General features: G+C 44.7%; 1 protein-coding gene across 4 annotated transcripts in view; it reads left to right on the top strand.

Annotated features, from left to right (window-relative positions):
- The window catches only part of LOC144768675 (butyrophilin subfamily 2 member A1-like), a 440,529-nt gene that overhangs the window by 189,158 nt on the left and 228,139 nt on the right, over window positions 1–23,232 (top strand). Inside the window, exons 7-8 of one of the 4 annotated variants that reach the window (XM_078652498.1) lie at window positions 11,940–11,972; window positions 19,802–19,846. The exons of 1 other annotated variant lie outside the window; for it this stretch is intronic. In XM_078652498.1, the coding sequence (XP_078508624.1) occupies window positions 11,940–11,972; window positions 19,802–19,846 (78 nt within the window). The remainder of the gene's footprint in view (window positions 1–11,939; window positions 11,973–19,801; window positions 19,847–23,232) is intronic. 2 more of the 4 variants (XM_078652499.1, XM_078652500.1) reach the window with 2 other exon arrangements.

Here is a 23,232-nt window from a genome sequence, read left to right as displayed (position 1 = left end):
GTTCCATATTCTCCTTCACTTGTAGATTATGAACAGGAAGAAGACATGGGGGAAGATCCTCAGGATGACTTTATACCACCTGACGATCCGGGGAACCCAGATGACACATGGGGTGACCATAATGATCCTGATGACACAGATTATACACAACCCATACCCGATCCTACTACATACCCCACAAAGCCGTCTCCTACTGACGACACTATCGCTTTTAACCAACTAGGGGACAGAGCAGCTCAGTATCCTGGTGTACACATGCACACTGACCCTGTAGAAGAGGATTTCCTATTTAACACCTTCCCAACATCAGAGAAGAGTGTAAGTGTACTCCCTATGCTAAAAGGGGTACTAAAGCACACACCAGACATCTTTAAAGACCCAGCCAGGGCCCGTGTCCTCAATCCAAGGATTGAAAAAATATATAAACCGGCCCCTACAGACCCCTCTTATATCAGGTTTCAGCCACCACTAGACTCCCTAGTTGTGTCTAACGCTAGGAAAAGAGCAAACTGTCAAACAAAGGGTGATGCCCCCCCTCCTGACAAGTAGTCAAAAATTTTAGAAGCATTAGGGAAAAGAGTGGCCTCTCAGGCAGCAAATACCTGGAGGATTGCCAATACACAAGCTCTCCTAGCACGCTATGACAGAGCACATTATGACCAACTGGAGGGATTATTACAACACCTACCAGAACCCTATGAGGCAAAAGCAAACGACCTAATACAAGAAGGGAAATTCATCACTAACGCATCCATAAAATGGTCCCTTGATGTAGCTGATACAGCTGCTAGGTCTGTCAACACTAGTGTACTGCTACGCCGGCATGCCTGGCTTCGCATTTCAGGTTTTAAAAATGAAGTGCAATCTACCATACTCAATTAACCCATTAACCAAGATTTCTTATTTGGCCCTGCGGTGGATACCATCTTAGAAAAGATGAAAAAAGATACTGACACTGCTAAGTCCATGGGTGCACTTCAATTTCAACAGTCCAGAAGCTCTTTTCGTCGCTCATCCTTTCGAGGCTCAGGCAGAGGCAACACATCACAAACATCTTCATCTTTCAAAAGCACTACACAAGGCACCTTTAATAGAGGCTCCAATAGAGGAGGTTATAGAGGAAACAATAACAAGGGCAGAGGACGTGGTAATAATAACACCCGAGCCTCCACCGCCACCAAACAGTGACTTTCTCACACTCCCTCCAGACCACTGAAAACCAGTCGAAGGAAGATTAACACAATTCCTACCAGACTGGAATGCCATTACTTCAGACAGATGGGTGAGACAAATTATCCAGTATGGTTACTGCCTGGAACTCACTTCTACTGCACCCAACATACCACCCAAGCACCATCCAATGTCCAAAGAACACATCACGCTGTTACAACAGGAGGTGAAATCCATGCTAGAAAAAGGTGCCATAGAGCCAGTTCCATTACAACATCAAGGGACAGGGGTATACTCTCTATACTTCCTTATTCCCCAAAAAGACGTCTCCCTCAGACCAATATTAGACCTCAGACCTCTGAACCAATATATTCACTCAGATCATTTTCATATGATCACTCTACAACAGGTACTCCCACTACTCCAGCAAAACGACTTCCTCGCAACATTAGACCTCAAGGATGCATACTTTCACATACCCATACATCCAGCTCACAGGAAATACCTCAGGTTCACATTAGAAGGTCAGCACTATCAATTCAAAGTCATCCCCTTCGGGGTATCCACAGCACCAACGGTGTTTACAAAATGCCTAGCAGTAGTGGCAGCACACCTCAGAAGGCAACACATCCATGTGTTCCCCTACCTCGACGATTGGCTCATAAAAGCCAACTCGTACGTACAGTGTGCCAGCCATACCTCTCAGACAATCCAGCTACTGCACAATCTAGGATTTTCAATAAATTACCCAAAATCACATCTGCAACCCTCCCACATACAGAAATATCTGGGAGCAACAATAGACACCTCAGTAGCAAAGGCATATCCAAACCCTGCCAGGATAGCCAGCATACAATCTCTCATTCAAAAATTTCAGCCACAACACTCCCTGCCAGATCGAGTGTTCATGCAGCTCATATGCCATCACACGATGGCATCCTGCATATTCATCGTCCCCCATACTCGGCTTCAAATGCATCCTTTACAAGAATGCCTAGCACGCCAGTGGAACCAAGCTCAAGGACAACTAAACTAGTGTTGGTAGACAGTCGCACTTACCGCTCTCTGCATTGGTGGAACCCACAAAACCTTTCCAAGGGGCGACTGTTCCGAGAGCCGGTTCCACATGTAGTATTAACAGCGGACGCATCACTGACATGTTGGGGAGCCCATCTCCTTCAATATACAGTCCGAGGTCTCTGGACAGCCAAACAAAAGACTCTACATATAAACCACTTAGAGCTACTAGCAGTATTCCTAGCAATGAGAGCTTTTCAGAAATACTTGCGCAACAAGACTGTCTTAATCCGGACGGACAACATGACAGCCATGTACTACATCCAAAAACAGGGGGGCACACACTCTCTGCAACTATCTCACCTCGCACAGAGCATATGGAAGTGGGTAATTCCTCAGAACATTTATCTCCTGGCAGAACACCTCCCTGGGATAGACAACCAGATAGCAGACCTACTAAGTCGACACAGTCAGCAAATACACGAATGGGAGATTCATCCTCAAGTTCTCCAACCATTCTTCCAAAAGTGGGGACATCCAGACATAGATCTGTTTGCCACAAACGAAAACTCAAAATGCCCGTCCTTCACCGCCAGGTTCCCACACCCGTTGTCACAAGGCAATGTGATATGGATGAACTGGTCAGGCAGATTTGCGTACGCTTTTCCACCAACCCCAATGATTCCATTAGTGGCACGCAAGCTAAGGCAACAGTCACTCACAATGATCCTGGTTGCTCCTACATGGGCAAGACAGCCATTGTACACAACGCTACTAGAACTCTCAGTAGTTCCTCACCAAAGACTATGCCTCTCGCCACAACTGCTAACGCAGAACCATGGAAAAATCAGGCACTCAGATCACAATCAGATGAACCTAGCGATCTGGCTCCTGAAGTCTTAGAGTTCGGATATCTAAACTTGCCTCCAGATTGTATGAACATTATCAAATAAGCAAGGTGTCCCACAACCAGAGCATGTAATAATAACCAAATCAATCCATTGGATGCCTCCATCCAAAATGTAATCTGTTACTTGCTACATCTTCAAAAATGTAACCTAGCATACTCATCTATAAGGCTACATCTCGCTGCTATAGCAGCATATCTTCAAAACAGACAACACGCCTCCCTATTCAGAATCCCACCTATCAAATCTTTTTATGGAGGGACTTAAAAGAATTATCCCTCCAAAGCATCCACCTTCTCCAGTCTGGAACTTAAACATAGTACTTACCAGACTCATGGGACCACCCTTCGAACCACTTCATTCATGTGAACTACAATTCTTAACATGGAAGGTGGCATTTTTAATTGCTATTACCTCCCTCAGGCGAGCGAGTGAGCTACAGGCACTAACCATTCAGGAACCTTTCATGCAAATACACCACAATAAGGTAGTGCTTCATACAAACCCAAAATTTATGCCAAAAGTTATATCCACTTTCCACATCCATCAGTTCATAGAATTGCCAGTTTTCTTTCAAAATCCGCAATCCGTGGCTGAAAGAGCTCTGCAAACACTAGACGTTAAAAGAGCTCTGTTATATTACGTTGACAGAACAAAATCATTCAGAAAGACAAAGCAACTATTCGTCGCATTTTCACCACAACATAAGGGTAATCCCATTTCAAAGACAGGAATAGCCAGATGGATAGTTAAATGCATTCAAATATGCTACCTAAAGGCAAAGCGCACTTTAACAGTTCCCCAAAAAACACACTCAACGCGTAAAATGGGGGCATTCATGGCTTTCCTAGGAATTGTTCCCTTAGAAGACATATGTAGGGCAGCAACATGGTCTTCCCCTACACACTTTCACTAAACACTACTGTGTTGAAGTGCAAGCTAAGCAACAAGCTGCTGTGGGCCAGGCTGTCCATAAAAGTCTTTTTCAAACCACTGCAGCTGATACAGGCGACCACCACTAGAGGAGAAACTGCTATACAGTCTATGCTAAGATATGAATTCAGCAGCCCACATGCCTCGAACGGCAAATGCTACTTACCAGTATGCATCTGTTCTTGGCATGTAGGGCTGCTGACATTCATATCGCCCACCCTCCTCCCCGGTACCTGTCACAGCTGCATGGTTATCTTATTTACATACATTTACATGGTCATCTCTTACTTTTCTATACTCCATCTTCTATACTCCAATGGCGAAAAACAATCTGAAGATGGAGAAGATGCCCATGCACACTGTAGTCCAGGGGAGGAGTCACCTATCTCGTGATACTTCGAAGACTCTTCCAAGACAACAAGGTGCATACATCCGGACCCAACACTAGGAGGCGATCTAAGCTAAGATATGAATGTCAGCAGCCCTACATGCCAAGAACAGATGCATACTGGTAAGTAGCATTTGCCTTGTCTGTGGATGTGAAACACAGTTCATGTTTGAGTGATTTGTTTTAGTTTTTTACCATATTTTTGGTGAGCTTTTGCATCTCTGTCAGTCATGGCAGCCTGGACTGAAAACGCTCCCAGGAGGTAGCCCCTCTTGACCACATGGCCAAATACAAAAATTGGCCGACGTATTATAGACGACTTGATACATTGTAGCATTCAGTCTTACACTTGTGCTCTATTGACTGGTGACTGTAAAAAAACAGTTTTAACCACAATTGAAGAGTTTCAGACTCTAACCAGTACCTCACAGTCCCTCCTTCAAGAGTAACATTGACCCTAGGCCACTTTGCATTGTTGCTGTGTCAGGCATCATCTGAGTTCCATATCTACTGCCACTTTGTGCAGTGAGCCTAGAGAGCTTGACAAACGACACCCTTGGAAAGAAGTGTACAACAGAAGTAACTTTGATATTGAGTTGGAATGCAATAGTCCTCATGGTCATAGGATACAAGTGACAAACTGTAGTACCCCCATCCATGCTATTACCCAGTAACAGCTGACCATCCAATCACAGATTGCTACAAGTATAATTATAGTGAAGTCCATAATCACAGGACTGCACCACTTAGTAGCAGAAATTGTGAACTCCCGTCACTGGCCTGTGTTGATAGGGCTAATTAGATCCCTCAGTGAATGCATATCTACTTTGTTTTTCTTTACAATCCCATCACAGGACATGGTCCACACAGAGGTGACCAATCTTAGTTAATAGTGCATACTGCAGCTGCATATGGGATCCCTACACAAGGTGTTGTGATAATCAACCCCACGTTTTATGCTGCGCTTCTGAGTCTTTATTTCATAGACTTGTATTGTCCAAGTGCAAACCTTGCTAGGCAACAAGCAAGGCCTGACCTTTGCCCCATATAGATGTGGAAGAGGTCTTAGTTAGAAATTTGGTGGCAAAAAACACTACTATGGCTTCCTCATCAGAGGCTTTTAACACTTGGGTACCTGCGGCAATTGAACAAGTGGCCCCACTTAAATCCAAGGAGGCCACGAGAGCCAAGGCATCTGCACCATGCTTCTCAGCTGATTTAAAAAGAGCTTAGACAGAGCCGTAGGCAAGAACGCCAGTGGAGGCTTGCTCCCAGTGCAAAATAAAAAATGAAACAAAATAATTAATGGTGATATATGTGTGCCATTTTTTATGCTAAATCTGATTATTTCACTATGAAATTACGTGCTGCTAGCAACACCCCCAATGAACGTTTCAAAGTTGTGAAGGGGTTCTATACACTCCCATGCTCGGCAACTCTTAGAGAATTTGCAAAGCTTTTGTAATAAGGTGGCAGATTATTTTTTTAGAAAACATTTTGAGTATACTTTCTGATTTTCAGGAAGACAATGACACTGTTTCTCTTGAAGAGGACACAGAGGTCCCCATGGCCAAGGAACCAGTGGCTACGATGTCAACCTTGCCTCCCTTATCTTGCATGCAAATTAAAGCCCCACTTATGAATTTGAAATCAGGCTCCCCAAATGATCCTTGCCCTTCCCCAGAGTACTTCAACTCGTCCCTGACTTTATTACTACTTTTTGGGAAAAGCCTATAACCTGATAGTTGGTTCAGGTGTTAATCCACAAATTTGGACAGAGGTTATTGTCATTCCTCTTAAAAAGAAGCCTATTGGGGAGCCAGATCCTTTAATACATTTTCACCTAATTTCGCTTTTCCCCGCACCGGCAAACGTTTTTGCAAAATATATTAATGGGATTTTGCCTCAGATCATGTTCACGCAGAACCTGGTAGTTCCCTCACAGAATTGTTTCCGTATAGGTTGCAGCAGCAAATCGACTTTAGTAGCTACGGCACACAACATCCTTTGTCAGGTGGACCCAAGGTGGCACTTCCATCCTGGTCATGCTGGATCTGTCAGCGGCATTTGATACAGTATCCTCCTCCCACTTGGTGCAAAGATTGCACCAGGTGGGGGTGAGGGGCACTGCGCTGGCTTTACTAAGGTCACTTCTCACTAACCAAACTCAAATTCTCAGCTGCGGTGACTTCATGGCAGCACCCCATGTCTCCTTTGTGGGGTGGTGCAGGTGCTGCAGGGGTCTTCGCTTAACCATACTTTGTTTAATCTCTATGTAGCTCCGCTGGCAACTTTAGTGCGGTAATTTGGCTTCCAGGTTTTGTCATACGCCGGACACCGAGATCATTGTCTCAGTGTCTAATGATATGACATCAGTGGCAGGGAAATTCAAGATTTTCATAGTGAACATTGGGATCTGGATGAAGGAGAATTGGCTGAAACTGAATACAGCGAAGACTGAGATCCTGGTTTTTAAGACTCAGCATTCGGAGTGGTTTGAGCTGAGGTGGCCATAGACTTGTGGTCCCTTACCTGCTCCTGTTGCCTCTGTGAAAACCTTAGGAGTATTTTTTAATAACAAGCTCACTTTTGATATTTAAGTCAATAGGTCCACAAGCTCTAGCCTTTTTATTATTACAATTTTGAAACAGATTCTTACTTTTATCCCTTTATAGGGTAGAACCACTGTAGTCATTGCATTAATCACCTCTCGCCTTGACTACTGCAATGCTCTCTACTTGAATATCAGTAAAGCCTCACTCAATAAACTCAAGGTTATTCAAAACATGGCTGCCCGTTTGATATTGAATATTCCCAAATGCCAGTCAGTGAAGGAGGTCATGCGTTCTCTACATTTGGTACACGCGAGGAAGCTTTTGATTTTCAAAGCATTGTGCATGATCCATCGGGTACATCACTATCAGAGACCGCTTCCTCTCAGGTTAGCACTCCAATGATATTTGCCTAAAAGTCAGCCAAGATCTTCTTTGAGTAAGGTGATTTTCTGATGTTTCAGAAGGTAATATGTGATGTGGCCAAACCTTTTTGATGGCATCTGCCAAATTATAGAACACACTGCCATTTCACATAGCCAATTTAACCTCTCACGTGGACTTCTGTAACAATTAAAAACATTGTTATGTTCTCTTTCGTAAGTGTTCCTCCTGTGGATAGCTTCTTTTATGTTGGAAGCGCCTTGACGCCTTAGGACATAGTGCGCTTTTATAAATCAACAATCAAATTAAAATCATGGTTGCTGTGAGAAAGTGGCTCTATATATACTGGACTAGAAGGAAGTACAGTGTGTATAGAGTCCACCAACCCCAGAGGTATAACAGAGGTTAAAGTAAGAACTGACCTTACTCTCCAAAGTGGTAGCTTGGTCGAGCAGTAAGGCAGTACCAGAGGACAGTGTAAAGCACTTCTTGTACACACTCAGTCAGCAAAAGATTTCACACACTCAAAGACTGAACTCCAGGCCAATTGTTTTTATATCCACAGATATAGTTGTTTTATTTTTAGAACCAACAGTTATCAAAATATACTTTTCAAGGTACGAGTACTCTCATGTAAATACTTTGCAGAGGAGCAATAAGTTTGTGCACACAATAATTACAGGATAGCTAATCAGCAATACAGTTCTGAAACACACTCTAGCATTGGGCTCAATGGGTTTTTCATAGGAAAGTACTGTTGATTACTTTATGGATTACTTTGGTAGTTCCCGGACTAGATCTTAGATTCAGCCTGGGGGTCTAAGCTGAAACCAGATTAGCAAAAACGTTTTAGTTACTGTGATGAATTTTCCTGAATATAAAGCTGTTTTAAAAGTTCACACTTAGAAACTTTTCGAGGTGATTCTGACAATGTTATCCAATGGGAGGAAATTCAGGTTACAGGTAAAGTATGATCGTGTTACTTTTGTAACCCAGCACTAGTCTCCTAGGGCCAGCACTGGGGGCTTAACTCAAAACAGGTAGGTAATTGCGTTTCAGTATTTCGTACGATTTTTAAAGAATATTTGCAGTTTTCAAAAGTAGGCACTTAGAACAAATTTCATAGAAAAGCAGACAATGGGTTCCCATGGAGAAAATACAGGTTACTAGTAAACCCGCTAGGGATTACTTTTGCGGTTCAGTACTGGGCTGAAAGGTACAGTACTGGCTTCTCTCCTGATCACAGGTGAGTATTTTCGAATTCAGACCTTGGCTGATTTTATAGGAATATTTTCAGTTTTCAAAACTTCACACTTAGAAAATTTTCGAGTCAAAATGGGTCAATGTTATCCAATGGCAGGGAAGTGAATTACCAGTTTCCAGGTGAGTATTTGGTTGGTGAAGTTAGGGTTCTGGGCATAGACTCAGGGGTCCCCCAGGGTCAGGTGAGTACAGTTAGTTCAGTCCCAGCGGCACAGGGGCGGCCGGGTGCAGAGGTAGGTAGGCCCAATGATATCCAATGAGGGAAAGGGGGCCTTCGGTTGGTGGCTGCTGGCTAGCAGGCCACGCGGCTCTTGGAGCTGGGCTCCTGGTCACTTGCTCAGGGCAAGGGGGGAAGTAGGATAGGGCCAAGGGGTTACAGCCAGCAGCCCTCGGGCAGCTGGGTGCAGGGTGCTTTTGAGCCATCGGGCGCTCAATGTTATCCAATGAGGATCTTGAAAGAGGAACAAAGGCTGCAGGCTCTGGGACGGTAACTCTCCAGGGGCGACCAGCACTTCGAGAGGTAAGTTGGGATCTTGGAGCACAGGTAGGTACCCCAAAGGGAGGCACAGGGGGCCGCGGGGCGCCGGGTGCAGGGGTTTCTTTGGGGGTCGGAAAAGCTTACCCTCGGCTGGTCGCGGTTGGGGTGGCTCCTGGTTCTGAGTCTGCAAGCGTCGGCTGGTTCGTCTAGGAGGGTCTTTGGGCACTGGACTTCGGGTCCCAGCCGCCGGGGGGACGCCCTCGTGGTCTTGGTTCAGGTTGGCCCGGCCTGGGCTCGGCTGGTGCAGAGTGGGCTGGTCTGGAGCTTCCTGGTGAGCACCAGGTGGGATGTTGCAACAGAGCCTCTGCTGATGGGAGTCCCAATCTTCGAGAGGGTCAAGGCAGGCAGGTCCTCTGGGTGTCCCAAGGTTGCTGTCCGCGGAGGTCCCCGGTATTAGGCAGGAGCAGGTTCCAGGAACAACAGGCCGGTAGGGCTGGGTCCAAGTCAGTTTTTGTTGTCCTGTTGTTAGCAGCTGCACGCGGGTCTTCTTCTTCTTGATCTTCTTTCTTCTTTGGATATCGGTATCTGAGGAAGGAAGGTTCAGGGAGCCCCTAAATACTAAATTTAGGGGCGTTACAGGTAGGGCAAGGGCAGGGACCAATGGGTCCCTGTCCTGGGGTGAGGACACCCCCTAGCCTGCTTCTCTCTTGTGGGAGGGGGGCAGGAGCCTAGCTGGGATTTGGCAGGGCTCCCCATCTACAAGATGGCCGGAGCACTGGGTCGTGCTTCACCTCGTCTCCTCCACCTGAGGGGTGGGGTTGGCAAAGGTTGGCACACCCTCCTTCCTGACGTAGTTTTTCCCGCCAGTCTTCCTGCCAGAGTGGGGGTAGAACGGGTGGGCGGCCAGTTGCTGGGTACAGCAAATGGTCTGGAGAAGTTCTCAGAGGCGGTATGCCTTTGAAGCTTCCCCCTGTCCATCCTGGGGGAGGAGACACATCACCTCGCCCAGAATGTGCATTGTTGCAGGCCCAGGAGAGCGGGGGGCTCTCCACCCAGAGGTCCAGCAACATGTCTGCTGTGTGGCAGCCTCTGCAGCCACTCAGCCCAGACGTGGATTGTAGGTTCGGGTTTTGGAGGGCATCTCTAAGATGCCCTCTTGTGCATTTTACATTAAATCCCACACTGGCATCAGTGCAGGTTTAATGTGCTGAGGAGTTTGGTACCAAACTTGTCAGTCTTCAGTGTAGCCATTATGGTGCTGTGGAGTTCGTAATGACAACCTCCCAGCACCATATACTCTTAAATGGCATCACTGCACTTAGAGTGCCCAGGAGTGGCCCTGGGTACTGTAGGGGCACAGGGCTCATGCCCTTGTGCCCTCACCTCTGGCATAGGCCACCCAGCTAGAGGGGTGACTGAAGTATGCCAGGGCAGTGGGGTCTGTGGGCATGGCACAGTCCACTCTTGTTTTAGTTCTGTACTTAGGCACTCAGCCTGCAAAATCAGGGTGTGGGTGCCAGGGTACAGGGCATCTGAGTGTGGCACAATAAGTGCTGCAGCCCTCAGGGGTCTCCTCTGGTCACCATGCCCTGGGTACCTAGGGTACCATTTTACTGGGGGCTGACAGGTGGCCAGAGGTGCCAATTGGGTATTTTGTTTCAGCATAGCTTTTCTTTTTAGGGAAGGAACACAGGCCCTGGGTGCCTGAATGGCAGGGACCCAGGGCACACTCAGTCAAGCACATCAGCAGTTCAGAAAAAAGTGGGGGCATACCAAGGCAAGAAAGATGGCACATTCTCACAGTCGCTCATTCTACTACATCGCACCCATTAAGTGGAACAACCTCCCTCAGACAATCAGAGCCTCCTCCTCACTTCTTGAGGCCCGCAAGAAGCATAGGACCTGACTCTTCGTATAAGCACCTTGGTGCCTACACATTTACACACCTGCCCAAGCACCTGGATACCCTCTCGGATGAATAATGCGCTATACAAATTGACGTAACATAACATAAAATGGTGGCCTCAGGCAGTGTAGTGAATTGCTTGAGAAAATGTACCAAGTATGGGATGTGGAGGGAAGGGGGACTAAAAAATGCTTTATCGATGGTTGATGATGCACAACTTAAAGAACTGGGAAATAGGATTGACCTCCTGGTCTTTGTTTTTGAATTTTTCATTTACATATGGCTGGTCTTTTTACCCTTTCAATTGGTGGGAGACCTTCTGTTTCAAAGTGACTAGAATGGAATAGTAAGCCTTCGATTGATTATCTATCAGTTTTTTCAATTCTCTAAGATTTTTCTGTCCATCTCTCTTATTTCCTTGAATTATATTTTACACTTCTTTGCTACATCTCTAGTATTTTTTGTTCCTTCCTTATTACACCTCTTATTTCCTTGAATTATATTTTACACTTATTTGCTTCATCTCTAGTATTTTTTGTTCCTTCCTTATTACACAACTTTTTGCCTCTTCTGCCACATACCTTACCTGCTTTGAAATGCAAACCTTACATTATATCTTAGTTCCTGCTATTCCTCTATCATTTTTATACTTTGGTCATGCCCCCTTTCTCTCTTTCCACCTCTTCTCCTTTCTTCTGTCCTTGTTCTCTCCGTATTCTTAACTTCCAGTTTTGTTTTTCCTTTCCTACCAGTTCTCCCTCCCTCTTTCCTCCTCTCCTCCTTTCTTCTGTCTTTGTTCTCACAGTTTTCTTACCGTCCAGTTCTATTTTTCCTTTCCTACCAGTTATCCCTCCCTTTTTACTCCTTTCATTTTCAAACTCTTTCGCAAAAAAATATAACAGACAGTTACTCCTCTGAAGCATTCCTTCTTTTCTTCCAGCGGGCATTGAAATGAAGCCATTGGATGAAACCGGTAAGCTTCATGAACTGACCTATAAATGATATATATATAGATATATTTGGTACCTATGTACATGATTTGTATCGCTCCAGTGAAGTACTGTACCATAAACACTGTAAAATTGGAATTATTAGAGGTAACCTCTAAAAATGTTATCACAATGCAATAAGCAATGCTTTACGCTTTGACCATCTGAAATCTCCTGATGTAAATTCCGGGAAAATGATCACAAATACTTGTTTGAGGCATGTGTGGCTGTGGATACACATGCCCTGCACACTCCTGCCATCTAGTGTTGCATCCAGATGTATGCAGGTTGTTTTTTTTCAAAGATTATCTTTTGAGTCACGAGGTAGAGTGACTCCTCCTACTCAGTGATACTGCGCATGGGCATAAACTCCATTGATAGATTTTATTATTTCAGTTGTCGGGTTTTGACGGTACTTAACCTAGTGGAGACTGTGATCGGATCACTCTTTCAGTTCTATTCTATTCTCGTTGGTATTGTTATCAATAGCGTTTTCTTCTTTTTTCTTTTGCAGTCTGCCCTGTGGTGAGGTGTAAGATGGATAGCAAGAACTCCCGCCTTCCCCTCCCTACACCAGGCCCAGCCTAAGAAAGCATAGTAAGACCCATTGATAGAGCAAGGGATGGCATTGATAGAGCAAGGGATGGCACCTCTGTCAATGCGTATCAGTCTGCAGCATTCAAGTCTTCTGATAGAGATTGAAGGACTGCAGAACGTTCTTTAGCAATAGCATCCGGGTCTGGGCATAGACTCAGTGGTGAACTCCCCACTCGCTGCCATCGTTTGGTTTCTGCTCAGTGACCGGTGGAGGTGGATTTCTCCGGCCTGATGCAGTCAACCTCCGGAAGACGAAGAAGAGATGCTGCCTCCTCGAGAGAACAAACCTGGTGCAGCCTGCCCTCCCATTTAAAGATGAGTCTAAACCGGTGTCCCCAGGAATATGTGACATCCTTGGAGCGTAGGAATGCTGTGATAGGGCGGAAGTCTCATCTTTTCTTCAGTGTAGAGACTGCCAGAACCTGGAAGAGAAGGGGCCTGCAGGAGAGGAACTCAGTGGGGTGATTAGCCCGTGCCTCTCGTCGTATGCACTCCTTAAGTTTAAAGTCATGGACACACGTCAAAATATCGGGCGGGGGGGAGCTGTCGGCGATGTCCGGTCAAGCCTGAACTCCTGGTCCGGGAGCCTCCCTGGATGTGACGGAACATATCCATGACCAAGGCCTCAATGTTCTGATCCTCCGCTCCCTGAGGTACCGCTCAGATCCGTATGTTGTTCCGGCGGGAACGGTTCTCAAGATTTCCGCGTGAGCCAGATGACCACTTTTTAATGGGGGATTGGTCGGGAACAAGCCACATCTCTTCTTCCTCCCTACTCCCACATATGTCCTCCTTCTCTTGGGGTTCAAAAGTGACGTTGAAGTCGCCAGCTACTACCAGTAGGGGCTCTATGGCTCTGATATCTAAAAGTTCTTCCAACTCGTGCAGAGTGGTCGACCTCCTGCCTGCTCTGGTTCCCCTTGCGTAGACATTAAAAATGTCAGTACCGTACGTTCCCCTAATTTGGACATCTAAAATGTCAGGCTATTAGTCCAGAGCTCCTGTGTCCTACATTGCAGCGCAGTTTACACCCAGATCAGCAACCCCCCAAATGGGCGACCTGATTTATTGGAGCATGCAGGGCGATGGAACGTGAGGTAACCTGATATGTATATGGTGGAAATAGTCCAGGTTTCTTGAAGGATACAAATATCAAAGGACTCAATAAATTGGATCCAGTGCATAAGGCACACTTTCGACCTAACCCCTGCCACATTCCATGAGACCAGACTAAGCCTGCTGAAATTAGCTTGCTCATTATTGAGGGTAAGTTGCATGGAGTTAGTGAAGAACCCTGCTTGTACTTCAGCCCACATTAATGGTGGGAGCAACCCCCTTAATCAGCTAACATTAACTCCTTTTGGTTCCCAAGGGCATCAGGTTGGGGGACTTGCAAAGAGAAATCTGTGTGGTGGCTGTCGTTAGTCGCAACAATTTGAGTGCTGTAAGAGTTTGTCATATATGTTTTAGTGCATGCAGAATTAACTTGGTGTTCGAGTCAATTATTTGTTGCTAGTATGGAGTCTGAGCCTAGGTAGGCATATGACTGGTGGACAGTAGACGGCAGTGTAAGTTGAGAGGGTCGATACTTAACCTGGATGCCAGTAGGAGTAGGGGAGCTCGATCCAACTTCCAAGGTTATCAGATTGTGGGCCACCTTTCTATCTACCAAGAGCAATTCTATATAGTCTGTCTGGGTGTTAGAGCAGGTTAACCTTTTAGCTCGCAAAATGTCCTCCCGTAGAACTGAGCGACAACCCCTTACGTGGCAGATCCAATAGATAGCTTTGTTGGTTAGGGAGTCTTCACCTTCATAGTTAAAATCAGAGGAAACTTTGGGCACGTTGGTGATATAAATACACTTAAGAGGTAACCGAGTGTGTTTGCGCCAATCAGTAAAATTGCTTGGGGGTTGTCGGTACTAGAGGATTGCAAGGGGTGGTCAGGGGTAAAAACAGTACCCTGGTGACCAGGTCTGCCTTTATTAGCTTGTGTCCATCCATTTACCATACCCCCTGTAACTACATTAGTGAGTGGTTGCACCGGGGTGCACTTGGTGGTTATGCATGTAGAGTGCTGGTGCGATTCTGCTATAGGAGGATATGGATTATTACTAAGCAGAGTCGAATTTGTTTGCTGGGTAGGAATTTGCTTTGGAGGTTGAAATTCGCAGTCACCTCTGGCTAGAAGGAATTTTGAACAGCTTAGTAAGATCTTGAACAGCAGATTCAGTGAGTTGACTTTTGACCTCAGATCAACTAGAATTCTAGATACGGGAAAGCCGTTTCTAGCTTTCCTGTCTGAGGGAACCTCGTCCCCTGGTCCCTCACTACCACTTTCCATTATCCCCTCTCCTACCCCTAATCCCATGGTGCCTACTCCCTTCTCCAACCCATTTCCTCCTTTTTGAATGCAGCTTAGATTCAAAAGCGGTGAAAATCGGTGAGTTAGGATAAGTTCAGTGTTTAGAGTGCCTGGGACTGGCTCAGCAGATAAAGGTGCAATGGTCCTTGATTCAGCCATGTCTATAATAGAGGGTAGTGGTGCATAGCTAATGGGGGATTTATTTGTACTACATGTGGTGGGTTTATTAAATATTTAAGGAATGCGTTTCTGCGGCTTTAGATTTGAATTGATTGGGGGATCGATCAGGGTTAGTGGGGCGATAGGTTCAATCAGGTCCAACGGGACTGATGGAACAAGAATGTCCTCACTTTCAACTAAAAGATTGTCAATCCGATCTAAGACACAGTTGCTTCCTGCAGACTTACGAACCTGGAATACAAGAAATGCTTTCAACAACTCACAGTTTCTTAGCTTGAGAAGAGTCAGTCCTAAGGTTTACAGAGATAAAACCAAGAGGGCTGGCCCTGCCCTGCCTCTTCCTGTCAATGACTGGCAAGGATGGGCCCTTGGCCCCGGCCTCACCTGCGCCTGTCCCGCGCCGCGGGTAAATGGCAGTCCTGTTCCAGGAATTCTCACCATACTTTTGTTCACAGTCCTTCCCATTTATCCCTTCCAGGTTGTCTATTTGTCATCAGATCCAGACCTGCTGTTTTACTGTACTCCTACTCAAGCCTAAACTGCCCCTCCCCCCAGCATAACCAAATGGGGCCATGCATCTCCTCCACTGTAGCCTTGCATCTTTATGTACTAGCCGCCTGGCTTGCACTGGTGTGGAGGGTCCGAATGCAAAACATTGACGCATGCCTTGTGTGGAAAAGTAAATTTTGCCATGTTGTATGTGCCTACGTGTTCCCCACCTTATGTTATATGTGCATGATCGATATGCATGTATTCCCCTCTGATCGATTAAAGACACAATTACAGTTGTGTCCATCTCTAGTACGCCAGTTTCCAGTCTTCGTGAAAACAACGAATATTAGGCCTATGTAAACCTACGTTGCCACATTTCACAGTGTGCACGTTAATTCATTGAATTGTCCCCGTTTCTAGGCCTCAAAAGGGCCCGGACTCAGATTCAGCTCCAGTCTTCTGAACCCTCTCCGAGGAGCGATACAGCCCCCACCTGCATCCCTGACCCTTCACTTACTTCCTGCCTCGCAGTGCCCGGCCCGGCCTGGCTCTGCCTGCCAGTCTGCCAAGAGTATGTTATGCTTCTAGTTATCAGTCCAGCCCTCCTTCTCTGCATTCCTAAGCTACTGAATCGCATCAATAGTTTACGTCATGGTCTAGCCTTTATGTCTCCATGTAAGAGAAATACTGTATTAATATTCATAGAATATTCCTCGCACACACAATACATGTAGAATTATGCATGCACCAGTCTTAATGTCTAGTGGTCTTTGCCCTGATAACTTTTGGATTCTATCAACATGTACTCTAAACACCAGATACCAGATATGTCTTGGGTACATGTCGCTCTGACACTCCAGACTTTAGTCTCCTCTTCTAGCGCAGAAGTCATAGCCCCCAGTGCTCCCTGGTAACACGTCATTGCCCGTTTGCGCGCACCACTAGGTTAGAGGTCCCAGCTGCCCAGGTAGCCCCCTCCATGTTTCCGCCCCGTTTATGACATATTCTGTTACGTTTACATCACATGTCTATGTATACGCCCTGTACACGCCTTCTTGTTACATCATTTTGTCCTTATCTTTCGCGACTGCTACGAGTCACGCCTACTGCTACGCCTACTGTATTGAATGTAATGTAATTGTTTTAGTATATATACTGTATCATGTTACTTTTCGGTGTGCAGCTGCCGTCCCGTGCTTTCAGGCTGTTCTGTCCTTTTCCCTTATGCCTGATTAAAGCCTGTCGACTCAAGATACCTAGAATCCTGACTCTTATTTATTGAGCTACCTGTTTTATTGATTATATGAAAAATAGTACAGGTAATTAATTATTTATTTACCACACTTGACACATTGCACATCACACGTGTGCCTTTAGAATAATGTGTGCATGTTTAATTCTGCTGTCATTATGCGACATTCTCGCAGTGTGTGACATTCAGGACCAGACTGGCTTATGGCCAACCAGGCAATGCCCAGAGGGTTGGTCCGACAGGTTCGTGTGTGAGGCATTATTTGTCTGTTTGTGGACCTGTTTTATGGTCTGGTGGGCTGGTTATTACTGATGATTTCCCTGGCATTACCACAAACTTTGCGTGCAGCAAGCACAAGTCAATAGAGTCTTACCTATCTTATGCATCGACTCTCAACAACTTCAAAACGGCTCCACTTTGCACACCTGGGTGATCTTTTTTTAGCTGTCTCATTTACTAATGGGGCCACTTTATTTTGGTGACCTTGAGCTATTTTCTGTCCCAATCTGACCCTGGTGACAGTCCTCGAATCCATGCTCCAGTGACATTTTTGTGCTCCTGTGGCGTAACACACACATTCCCTGAATGCCTTGTCCACTACCCCTGGCACGACTGGCCCGTGCAGAAGTTTACAGCACTTCAGGGAAGAAGCTTAGAGCTCTTCATTTCAAATGGGTCAGGAGTTAAGGCAATGCCCACCCATTCTGTGGAACTATTTAGTGAACATTTTAGTCTTCCAATACAAAGTGCAGTGTATGCATCAATTCAGTGACTAAAACCCTGCTGCTCTCACTCACCACCACACTGAGGTGAGGCAGATAACTCTCAATAGGTCCTGCTCTCTACCATCTGCTATGTTTGAGCTATTTGAGATCACAGCAATCCTTTCTTTTTACACATTTCTTGATCAATGCTCAAATCTCCAGCAGGCGGATTCTTTCTGCCTTGCCCACCCTCATCGCGGGTGTCTCCTGCTCAACAGTCAGGTTGACACCTCCTGTCTTTCGAGTTGACGGTGCTGGCCCCACACTCATGGTCCGAAGGCGTATCTCCATCTCTATATAGTCCTCCCCCATGTCAGAAACAGCTCCCAATTTGTGCCTGAGACCGGATACATCTCCACGTGGGTTCTTTTAATAACTAGTCAACAACACATTGTAGTTGGAGGGCAGGGTCTGCATGGAAGAGTGTGGAACCTCACAGGTAGGAGGTATGCTTTTTATTTCTTGTTAGACCCTTAGGTGACAGCCACAGGCTGCTGGTTCCTGTCAGGTCTCCATCCTCCCTTCAGCTGTAATTCACTGCCAGGATTCTCCCAGCACACACATCCCAGCACTCCACGCTTTATCATGTTCTTGTGCTGCGGTAACAAATGATGGACGGAATGCTGAACTAATCAAACATTCAAGTTTGGACCACCCAATCATCATGCTCTTGTAGCATCCACACTCCACATTCTACAACATACAGTGAATCAGAGACACATCTTATGACCACGCTATTTCATACCTGACTTTGTTTTTATTGATGTGTTAAATCATTATTGTGTAAACAGAGACTTTTATATTGTCTTTTTTAATTTGGGGAGATATTTCAAATCTCCTTTATACTTGTGCATGATAATCTTTGTATTCCCGTCAGTCCCAGTTTTTCTTAAAATTATTTGATTATGTTAGCAATTATCATTTGACAACGAACATTTCTACAGGAATTGGAATCTAATCTGTAACTATTCAGGGAACCGTTTGTATAGAGTCCTCTTTGGCCATCCACGATTTCCTTCCTTGATACCAAAATATGTGTTTTAGTTAAATTTGAGCTCAAAGTAAGGCATACTTTCATAATCTTACAATATAATTTTATCAGGTGTAGATATGATTGCACATTGTGACTTTATTTTCACCTTTCCCCGGTACTCAGTGGGGCATTTCTGTGATTGTGCTGGAAAGTGTCAAACAACCTTGACCATAAAGTGACCACTGGTTGTCTGCAGAGTGGAAATATGCATTCTGAGACTGCTTCTCTTCTGACCACTTTCTACCCTTCTTTTAATTATGTTTTATTTACAGTTTTTTCCCATGTACATAAACACACATTTTGCATGGGAACAGAAATAAAATACGATACACACAATATATGCCAAAGAATCACAGATTTAAAACATATAGTGGTTTTCATTCACATTGATCGCAATTATTAGAATTTAAGATGGATTTATCCACAGTAGTGTTTGAACCTTTGAAAGATACTCTTAGCAGGGACACAGCCAGAAGAGGCCAGATGCGGTACAGTGTTTAGAATTGGCAAGAAACAGATAGTGTGAAATTGTGAAAAAAATCTCTTTGCAGGATACTAGTGAGAGAGAACCAGATCCTCTCTAAATATTCGTCCATAGAATAGAAATGTTAGTTGAGTTTGCAGAGCCACAATCATGCCATGTGTTTGCATTGGTTCTTCTGCCCTTGTTGAGACTGATGGCTGGCCAGCCAGGTTCTCTGATAGACCTTTCCTGTAGCAAAACTGTTCTCCTACTACAGCTTGACAAGTTGAGAACATGTGTACCTGAGCATTCTGAAAATTAAAGCCAAGAAGATTTTAGGAACACAAAGTTAGCACTTGAATGAAACATGTATGAGGTCTCAGACACAAATACTTTCTGTAGCACTAGAGCAACATTAAAGAAAAGGGATTCTACAAAAAAGAGTTGTACCAAGTGCAAACCAAACTGAGTTAATCAAGAATAAATTGAGTGTTCTTCAAATATTTTAATGCACTGCTTTATTTTGTACTGATTGCAAATTTCAACTTAAATCATGTGCTAGACTGAATTCTTGTTCATACGCAGTATAACGTGTGACTAATGAAAGCAGGGCCTTGACTATGTGTTATCTAATTGCCTCTTGTGTTGCTTTTTTTCATATGAATCAGGGGTCACTGCTAAAGAGGTTGTGGAGTCCATTGGAAATGAAACCGGTAAGAAGTGATTAGAGCAACATTTTTTAGAGATGCCAAACTATGCACTCTAGAACATGAACTGAATGATCACAAAACTGCACATTCTTTTAATGTGGATTATGAGCTCGCCAAACTGCGCATTCTTTAACCAGGGGTTATGAGCTCACCAGTCACCTATCCACGGCCTCTGAAAATGGGGAAAATGAGCTGAATGATCAGCAAACTGCACAATCTTAAAACGAGTATTATAAGATCACCAAAATGCGTGCTCTTGTGACTGGGATAATGAGCTCGCCATTCACCAAACTAGGTGCTCTTGAAATGGGAATAATGAGCTCCCAAAACACCAAACCGCACGTTCTTGTAATGGTGATAATGAGCTCAATGGTAACTCAACTGTGCGCTCTCAAAATGAGGATAATGAGCTTGACATTTAGCCATCCATGCTCAAAAGAGCGTCTGGAGCCATTTTGAGAAATCAGCGCATGTCTATTAGCAGACCGGTAGCCCCTGCTCTGGAAGTCTATGACGGCAAAGCTTTGGACTCTGCTGTCTATGGCTCAGGGCTGTGGGGCTGTGAGAACACCGTGGACCTGGTAAGAGCGGAGAATAAGTTTGTGAGGGATTTAGTTTCCCTCCCGCTCTCGACACCGTTAAAACCCCTTTTTGCAGACATGGGAAAACATTCAATTGCAGATATAGTGCGCCTCCGTCCTTTGCTGTTCTGGGTGCGCCTGAGAAAGACACCAGAACTGGCAAACTATGCCCTGGTTGTGGATGAGCTGATCATCCTGAATGGCTTGAACAAGATTCAGTGGTTGAATAAATTGAGGCAGTTGGTTGTGAACCTAGGTTTGGGAGAGTTCTGGACCTCCCAGTCCCGCCCCATAAGCAAGTTGTAAAAAAAATCTATTGGGAGTGGGTGCAGGCGGAGGAATCAAAAAGTATAAAGCGGGGAGTCCTAACTAACCGATTCATGGAACATAAGCCCACTAAGAAACTCGAACCTTTCCTGGATTTTATCCAAATCCCAAGAGACAGTCTCTTTTCCTCAAAATGAGATATGGGATACTCCCACTTAATAAATTTATCGAGGGATGGAAAGGAACGAGGACTCATTTGCATATCTGTCCTGGGTGCCCATCCGCGAGTGAATCTCTACCCCACTTCCTGTTCGCTTGTAAAGCATACAAAGTACCTAGAACTAGATGGCTAAAGCCTGTATGTAGGGAGTTGGGAGTGAGAGATTTTAGGATAGCCCTTCGTATTCTCTCATCAGACACTACATCTCTGGTTATCGTATGTGGTGTTGCTAAGTACATAGCAAAGGCTTGGTTCATACGCACAATGCTGCTAAATACTGTAGCAACTTAGACAATGCTACCTAATCTGGTCTTTAAGCCCATCACTGTGTATACATTTAATGACTTTTTATATAACCCGTTGTTTTAATTGTAAATACCTTTTTACTTTTTTATTTCATGAAACGAAATGAACATAACATTTTAAATATCTGTTTTTTAAATGTGTGAATTGTTTGTACTTTTATGATATGTATATATCGAATAAAGTATTACAACAACAACAACAACCATCCATGCACTCTTGAAATGGGGATAGTGAGCTCGGCAATCACTAAATCTCGCTCTTTATGAATTAAAAACGTTAGGACACCGATAACTAAACTATGCACTTTAGAACAGGCGCTGTGAGTTCACGGATAACAAAACTGCATGCCTCAAGATGTAGAGTGTGAGGTAATCAGGGAGGTTTTAAGGAATCCGCTCTCAACCAGTGAGGTAGGAGCTGTGTTGGAGAAGAAAATAATGATCAATTATATATCTCTGCTATTGACACCTCAAGCTGCGGACCTTCCAGTAACAAGCTACCCCTATTTAAAGTGTCTGCCCTGTTGGTCTTCAACTCCAAGCCCCCTGACCTCTGCTTTTGTCTTGCTTTGGATTAACCAAGACATTTTACACCTTATTTGGGAACATCACGCTAATCACTAAGGATTATACATTCTTGTGACATATTGGTGCCTGTTTCACACTCATCTTTCATTGAGGAAGCCTAGGAAGGTGTACCCTGCTTTGGTTGATCTGATATATAGATTTTGAACATGGCCAATCTTTGATGTGTCCTCGCTTCCTGCTAGTGACTCTTGAACAAGATAATTATTGGCTCAAGACCTCTTTCTTTCTGACTCTGGGCTTCCGGGAAAGCTCTTACAAGTACAGAAAGAAGGATGTTTGACCAGAAAGGACTCTAGAAGTTGGTGTCTACCTGAAGCCTGGGAAAAGCCTGAGCACTTTAGAAGATGCCCTCCTTCTCTGGTGTGCTCTGAAAGGAGAGGCAGCTATACTGCCCACTTGAGGAAAGGAGCTTGACCTAGGCCATGAGGCGTACTGCAAGGTACAGGTTACTGAATTTTTGTCAGTGAACGGAGGTACCTATGCGCCATGAAGTCCTTGCAGCCCAGTTGATCCAATCTAATACATTGGTTTTGTAAATTAGTTTATGAACTACAAGCTGTGTTCTAGGAGTACCAGAGTGGTTAGCCTGTATCACTTTGAGAGTACCTTATGCAATCTCTTGCTATGGGGGAGCTTGTTAAAGGCTACTGGACTGGTCTCTGAACAGAAACCTTAATTTTACTGTGGATGTGAATCCCAGTTCATGCTAAAGTGATTTGTTTTTAGTCTTTTACAATATTTTTGGGGAATTTGTGCATCTGTCAAAGTCATGGCAGCCTGGACTGAAAATGCCCCCAGGAGGTGTCCCCTCTTGACCAGAAGGCCAAAGACAAAAATTAGCAGACATATTATAGACTACTTGAAACATTGTAGCATTCTGTTTTACACATTTGTTCTATTGACTGAAGACTGTAAAAAAGCAGTTTTAAAAGGACCACAATTCAAGAGCTTCTGACTAACCAGTACCTCACAGTCCTTCCTTCAAGGGTACCATTGACACTATGTCACTTTGCATTGTTGCTGTGTTAGGCATTATCTGAGTTCCAAATCAACTGCCACTTGGTACAGTGAGCCTAGTAAACTTGACGAACGCTACTCTTGAAAAGAAGTTTACAACAGAAGTAACTTTTCTTTTGCGTTGGAATGCAGTAGTTCTTAAGGTCATAGGATACATGTTACAAACTGTAGTACCCCCATCCATACTATTACCCAGTAACAGCTGACCATCCAAGGACTTGACAAAAAGACATCATAGATTGCTACAAGTATAATTATAGTGAAGTCCTTAATCACAGGACTGCACCACTTAGTAGCAGACATTGTGAACTCCTGTAATGGCCTGTGTTGATAAGGCTAATTAGATCCCTCAGTGAATGCTTATCTACTTTGTTTTTCTTTACACTCCCGTCAAATCAGGGTACACACAGA

The sequence above is a fragment of the Lissotriton helveticus genome, chromosome 7, assembly GCF_964261635.1.
Source record: "Lissotriton helveticus chromosome 7, aLisHel1.1, whole genome shotgun sequence".
NCBI lineage: Eukaryota > Metazoa > Chordata > Amphibia > Caudata > Salamandridae > Lissotriton > Lissotriton helveticus.
The sequence above is the reverse complement of the archived record's forward strand: the minus strand, read 5'-3'. Positions and strand labels throughout refer to the sequence as shown.